The sequence below is a fragment of the Scylla paramamosain genome, unplaced genomic scaffold (genome assembly GCF_035594125.1).
Source record: "Scylla paramamosain isolate STU-SP2022 unplaced genomic scaffold, ASM3559412v1 Contig143, whole genome shotgun sequence".
Lineage (NCBI taxonomy): Eukaryota > Metazoa > Arthropoda > Malacostraca > Decapoda > Portunidae > Scylla > Scylla paramamosain.
In genome coordinates this window covers 97501-104682 of record NW_026973808.1, presented here as the reverse complement: position 1 = coordinate 104682, position 7182 = coordinate 97501, and the positions used below count along the sequence as shown (strand labels likewise).

Here is a 7182-nt window from a genome sequence, read left to right as displayed (position 1 = left end):
CATTTCATTTTGTGACTCTATGTATTGTTCAAGATAACTTTGCTTCTCTACACTTTCATTACCTGGAACCATTTTTACTTCTTCTTCAACTAAGACCATAAACTTCTGCATTAGCAACTGCTAAATCTCTCTTTCTTTTTCTTTGAGAACATTGCTTTCAGCCTCTGCTTTTGTCTGAGCTAACCTAAGTTCTGTCTCTGCACACACACTACAATACTTTTAAAACAAACATAAATGAATGGATTTATATAGTAAATTCAGAGCTAAAGAAAAATAGAATAAAAAATAAACAAATAAAGATAAATAAATAAAATAAATAAATGCAGTAATTTAGCATAGTTACCCCAAAAATAAACAAGTCAGTCTGGTTTTCTTTGTTTCCTTGCACTGTTGACTCTTTTCCTTGCATTTCAAAGCAAAACAAAACAAAGTGGCCCTTGGAATGTGTCCCTCCTGCATAAAAGGGCCAGATTCTCAGGAAACCCTTTGTATTATTTGTATGTGCAATATTTTTCTATCCTCTGTGTCTATTGTTTTATGTCCAAAGGATGGGTGGCAGGTTGCATCATCCTTCTTTGTTGTGCAGGCTTTAGTCCAACAATATACGTATGTATCAATCAATCAATCATCTTGGTAATAAAAAGAATAATAACAATAATTTTTAACTTTATTTTCTCGGTTCTATTTCTTCTTTATAATAATAATGATGAAAAAAAAAAATAATTATATAATTTAATATAACCTAACATAGCCTATCTTAGCTCATAACAGAAATAGGTAGGTCAGTTAAGTTAGGCCAGACTAAACTGCCTTACTTTAGGTCACTCATGTAAGAGAATTATTGATCTTATTGTGCTAAATCCTAAGGACTCCTGCTATCTGATGTCATTCTACTTCTGTTCTCTTTCAAATTTCTCCTCATCTCCCTCCACTCCTTTGCACCGCTGTAAAGGGTCTTGGCGCACTCCCTTACCTTCTCCTCCTCCTCTGACGAACAGTTCCAGTGGTACTTGAAGAGGCCGCTCAGTTTAACAAGCTCATTCTGGCTCACCTGGAAGACAAGTGCCAGTGAATTAGTATGGAAGCTTGGGTGAAAATACAGAAGCAGGAAGAGAGTTTCAGAGTGTACCAGTGAAAGAGATAGAAGATTGAGAATGGTGGTTAACTGTTGTATTCAGAATGTGGAGAGAGAGAGAATAGGGGTGAGGGAAAGTAGAAAGTCAAGTCTTGTATAGCAAGGCTGCAGATTACAATTCACCTGTAGCTGTAATCAGTTGTTTACTCATTGATACTCAGTGCCTCCCAGCTGACCCATGCCTCTGGTCTCCTGGTGGCTTTGCTTCTCCCCAGACACTCATCCTAGCACTCCTAGCTCTCCTGCATCATCATAGTACACTAGTGTTGTGAAAACTATCTATATTTTGTGCTGCCCTGTCTAAGAGTCTGGATTAGCACACCTAAAATGAAGAAGCACTGTGTTGTTCCCTGTACTTTGCGTCTTTCTGGTCCAGTGTTGTCTTGATCACCGTGCACTGGTGTTACGAAGCCCTGTGTCTTGTGGCGTCACATCCAACAGTCTGGGATCTGAAGCATCATGGATGTTGTTCAGTGCCTCAAAAACTCAATTCCTCCAATTCAATTCCTATGGTGAGGCCATAGGATGACAGATTAACAAGATTTCTACATCATTAATGGGAGAAACATTCTTGACAACCCTGCTCATCATCTATGTGAGGTTTGAGAAAGTGGTGGTGAGGGAGCAAACCGTTTGTGAATACTGGCCTGTGTGTGTGGCAAACACTCTGCCACAACAGAAAATATTGATAAGTTAAGTCTGGCTTGCTTGAAGTAGGAAGTATTTGCTTGAAGCTTGATGTGCATTAGAGAAAAGAGCTTGCTTAAAAGAGAGAGAAAGAGAAACAGGGGGGAGAAATGGAAGCATCTGCATTTGATTTCAAGTATTACAGTTCCTAATAATTGTGGCACCACTGTGAATTACTGGCCATTAAATTTGCTTGGGTTAGATAAAAATTGCATTAATTTTTTTGAGGATCAGTATTTTAGAATGAATGAACAACAAACACATTTTATATGTGCAATAAAGAGGGATTAATGACAGCTTTAGATATTCTCTCTCTCTCTCTCTCTCTCTCTCTCTCTCTCTCTCTCTCTTCTCTCTCTCTCTCTCTCTCTCTCTCTCTCTCTCTCTCTGTGTCTACCATTCACTCAGTTACCCCTCTGCATTGATACACATCCCCAGACCACCTCCTCGCACCTCCCATCAGTACATCACCACTGCACTCAAGCTCCACTGCTCTCAGCGCCTCACCACCAGACGTTGCAAGGGCCCTATTCTGAAACGCCTTGCTCTCTTGCCATGACTATTTTCCAAGGCCACAGAGATGATCAGCCGGGTTCTCAAGAGTGTTTATCATGTTATTAATGTGGAATTCTTGTTAATATGCCACTAGAACCATAAATACACCCTTAGAAACCTGTGTAACATCAACTAGAGAGCTTTTTTTTAATGTAGTGGAGGTGCAGTGCAGAAGCGTTTGAGAATTTTGAGTCTTATGATCCAACCAGACCAACATTTCAGATACACGCATCACTGTAACCTTCCTTATCTCAGTCATTGAGTTAATGTGGCCAGGCCACATGCTGCTTCTGTCTCCAAGAACACACCTACTCATTTCACTGATATAAGCAACCTTTTCAAAGTCCCTCAGAGCCTCTTCCATTTCTAACAACAACCAATATTTAATGGGCTCCTAAACACACACACACACACACACACACACACACACACACACACACACACACACACACACACACACACACACACACACACACCTGCAAGAATTTGTCTTACCCTTAGCCAGTACTCATCTTATACATATAAACAGCAAAGTGAATGAGTGTTGTGGGCATAGCATTGCACCACTGCCTGCATAAGTTACTAAAGCTGTGACGCACCTCACATGCCTTGCCTGTCACCTTGCCTGTGGTCTGGGGAGGGGTGGGGTGGGGTGTTACGTCGCTGGTGGTGGTGGTGGTGGTGGTGGTGGTTACTGGAGGAGGCTTGGTGAGGGCTGGGGTGGGTGGAGGGTGGCTCAGGCTGGGGGTGGGGGTGGCATCATCATCATCAGCTGTGACACGGCTGGGAGAGTACCTGCAAGAGAGAGAGAGAGAGAGAGAGAGAGAGAGAGAGAGAGAGAGAGAGAGAGAGAGAGAGAGAGAGAGAGAGAGAGAGAGGAGAGAGAGAGAGAGAGAGAGAGAGGAGAGAGAGAGAGAGAGAGAGAGAGAGAGAGTTACAATGTTTAGAATCGAGTCAGTCCAGCCAGCCAGCCAGCCAGCCAGCCAGCCTCTCTCTCTCTCTCTCTCTCTCTCTCTCTCTCTCTCTCATTCATTCATTTTCCTTGTATTTCTATAAATTTTATTTCTTCTTTATCTTTCTTCCTTTCCTTCTATTTCTTTCCTTTCATCTTCTTTTCCTTCCTTCCTTCCCTTCCTTATCGTTTCTTATCTTCCTTCCTTTCTTCAATCTTTTCTTCCTTCCTTCCTTCATTTAATTAATTCACACACACACACACACACACACACACACACACACACACACACACACGGAATTCTGGAGAGAGAGAGAGAGAGAGAGAGGAGAGAGAGAGAGAGAGAGAGAGAGAGAGAGAGAGAGAGAGAGAGGAGAGAGAGAGAGAGAGAGAGAGAGAGAGAGAGAGAGAGAGAGAGAGAGAGAGAAGAGGGGGGTGGGTTGTTTTAGGAGGTAATATAATGGTAAGTTATTGTTTTACCTCCAAACCATTCCTCCTTCTCCTCCTCCTCCTTTCTTCTTTATCGTGGAATATCTCTTTATCTTACCATTATTCTCATTCTTGTTCTTTTCTCCTCTTCCTCCCCCCCCTCTCTCTCTCTCTTTCAAACAAACAAACAAACAAACACGTCTTTTTCTTTCCCTCCTTTTAACTCCCCAAAACTTTCATTCTCCCATTTCCATCTCTTGAAATTTCCCCATTCTCAGCCCATTAACAGCCAAAACACCCCCATGACCACCCATTAACACATGCAGAGCTCCAGTGACACCCTCACCCACCCCATTCCCACCCCCATAAACAAACTTACCATCCCCTTCACCCCCAAACACCCCAAAAAACACACCATTCACTCGCTCATCACCCCTTGCCTTACTTACCCAAAGACTTGGCATCGAGGGTGTTGGGGGAGGGGGAGCGGGCTGGGGGGGAGAGACTCGCTGTTCCTCCCCCCCCTTGTGGAACCCAGTGGAGGTCATCAAATACTGCCGCAGGGGGAGAGTACCCATAGCCCTTGCCCTGGGGGAGATGGGGAGATTAGTGTGGGGACGAAATGGGGAGGTTGGGGGAAAGAAGGGGTGTAGTGAGACTGGAAGGTAGGTTATGATGGAAATGGGGGAATCAGGGCAGCAGATGGGGAGGTTAAGGAGGGGAGATTAGTCTGGGGAGGTCAGGAGAAGGAAACTGAAGGGAAAATGTGTGCTTAGTTTAAGGTGTGAGATGAGGAGATGGGGAGATTAATTTGAGGGTATGGGGAAATGGGAAGGTTAGGGGAGAGAGGGAAATGGGGAGGTGAGAGTGACGTTTGGAAAGGGAGAAAAATAGGGAGATTAGTAAGAGGAGATGGGAAGATTCATTTTGGGGAGATTGTGGGAGGTGGGGGAGGGTAGTGGTGGTAATAGAATGGTGAGATGGGAAAATTTGTTTAACAGAATATGGAGGTGGGGAGATGGGGAGATCAGACTGGTGGGGAGATGGGAAGATTGTGTTCGGTTTTAGTGTAACTGGAAAGGTTAATTATATGGGTCTTGTATTTTGGGGGAGGTTAATTCAGGCAGGAGATGGGGAGGTTAGTTTGGGGAGTCTGTTAAGGGCAGTGTTTGTTTGTGTCATTGGGGAGATTACCTAAGACGATTATATCGGAATTCATTACATCAATATATATATTAAAAAAAAAAAAAAAAAAAAAAAAAAAAAAAAAAAAAAAAAAAAAAGGGGAGATTAGTTTGGGGAGATTTGGGAGAGGGGAGGTTAAAATAACAGCGTTGTACACCTGTGGGGAAAATAGACATTAGTACACCTGAGTTAATGTAATTAGCAGAGGCAAAGTAAGGAAGAGGGGAGAGGGGAGGGAAAGAACAGAATCTCCTCTTACTAACCTCCCTATTTCTCTGCTCTGCCTTGGGGCTGTGATGGTGGTGGTGAGAGCTTCCCACTCCCTGGCTGCGCAGACCCAGCCCCGCCGCTCGTAGGGGTACACCTCACCCAGTGGGGAGGGGGAGCGGCAGGGGGACCTCAGCCCCCCGGGAATGGGAATGGCGCGGGGAGTAGCGTGGGGAGCGGCTGGGGGGTGAGCGGCCCCGCTCCGGGGAGGCACGGCGGTCTGGGGGTGATGAGCGGCGCCCCGGGGAGAGGGTAACAGAGAGCGGGTAACACGGTAACACGGCGTGGGGTGCGCTGGGGGCTCCAGCGGTCGCGGGGTGGGGCAGTGTAGTGGTGGTGGTGGTGGTGCTGGTAGCATGGACTGCGCCACCCTGTGGGGCTGGCGCGGCGCTCCCCATCGGGGCTCCACGGGGGGCTGCGGGAGAAGGGAGGACTGATGCTGCTGTGGTACTGCACCACGGGGCTGTGGTACTGGCAGTGGTCTGGGGGCGGGGAGCCCTCGGGGGTGTGGCAGCCGCCACACCCTGAGTAGCCATCTGGCCTGGCGGTGAAGCAGGGAAGCCGCCAGCATGTGGGGGGCGCTCTGGGGTGTGTGGGCCGTGGCAGTGGTCTGGGGGCGAGGAGCCCTCGGGGGTGTGGCAGCTGCCACGCCCTGAGGCCGCCACGCACTGAGTAGCCATCTGGCCTGGCCGTGAAGCAGGGAAGAGGCCAGCATGTGGGGGGCGCTCTAGGGTGTGCGGGCTGTGGTGGTAGGGGCGGGCTGGGCTGCGGGAGTACTATAATAATAATAATAATAATAATAATAATAATATAATAATAATAATAATAATAATAATAATAATAATAATAATAATATTGCTACTACTACTATTACTACTACTACTACTGCTACTACTATTATTATTATTATCGTTATTTTATAAAGTTTGGAAAAAAACGAATAAGAGAGAGAGAGAGAGAGAGAGAGAGAGAGAGAGAGAGAGAGAGAGAGAGAGAGAGAGAGAGAGAGAGCGCTAACGGTTTTTTCCCACGGGAATGGTCGCATGATGCCTTTCTTGCCCGGAAAGCGTCTCTGACTGAAGATGCAATCTATAAATTTATCAGATATAGGATATTTCTGATTTCATGATAAGAAATGTTGGAAAATGTACACTTAAAATGAAACTTCATTTATAATTCTACCACAAATAATAAGAAAGTTACAGATTTTTTGTTTATTTATGCATATTTTTTTAAGTGTCACTGACACATTACCTTTATTCCATTAATATTAATACTACTACTACTACTTCTACTACTACTACTACTACTACTACTAATACTACTACTACTAATATTGCTAATACTACTATTACTACTACTATTACTACTACTACTACTACTACTACTGCCTGGCGGCTGACCATACGTACGTACATACATCGAAGGCGTAAGGTCCCGGCCGGCGTGGATTGATGTGTCATGAGCAGGGTGAAGGCCGCAGGAAGCCAAGGCCTGGAAAGTGTTAGCGCGAATCAAGGCGGTGCTGAGGTCCCTGGCCGGCGGCGCGGAATCGTGTGTCATGAGCAGGGTGAAGGCCGCGGCGCCACGCCACCACGGCCCGCGGCGGCCTGATCATGATGACAATAATGTGACCACACCTGTTCACGGGCGGCGTGCCTCTCCCGGCGGCGGGGGGGGAAGAGAGAGAGAGAGAGAGAGAGAGAGAGAGAGAGAGAGAGAGAGAGAGAGAGAGAGAGAGAGAGAGAGAGAGAGAGAGAGAGAGAGAGAGAGAGAGAGAGAGAGAATATGTAATAATAATAATAATAATAATAATAATAATAATAATAATAATAATAATAATAATAATATCTAAAACATTCTCTCTCTCTCCTAGTGGTAATTTAAAAGATTTCTTAAATGAATTGGAGAATATTATTGTTTGTATCTGGTCCTAAGTGAACTACATTCAACATTCAATGAATATTGAATT

At 45.2% G+C, this 7182-nt stretch overlaps 1 protein-coding gene across 7 annotated transcripts in view; it reads right to left on the bottom strand.

The window, feature by feature from the left end:
- Window positions 1–649: 649 nt before the first annotated feature.
- LOC135099529 (basic proline-rich protein-like) overlaps window positions 650–7182 on the bottom strand; it is a 7162-nt gene continuing 629 nt past the window's right edge. The window contains exons 2-8 of one of the 7 annotated variants that reach the window (XM_064001903.1): window positions 6627–6704; window positions 5614–5986; window positions 5207–5456; window positions 4208–4346; window positions 3003–3172; window positions 1259–1584; window positions 650–1051 (exon numbers count right to left, since the gene is read on the bottom strand). In XM_064001903.1, the coding sequence (XP_063857973.1) occupies window positions 3146–3172; window positions 4208–4346; window positions 5207–5456; window positions 5614–5986; window positions 6627–6704 (867 nt within the window). In that variant the 3' untranslated portion in view covers window positions 650–1051; window positions 1259–1584; window positions 3003–3145. The other 6 variants (XM_064001906.1, XM_064001907.1, XM_064001904.1 and 3 more) reach the window with 6 other exon arrangements.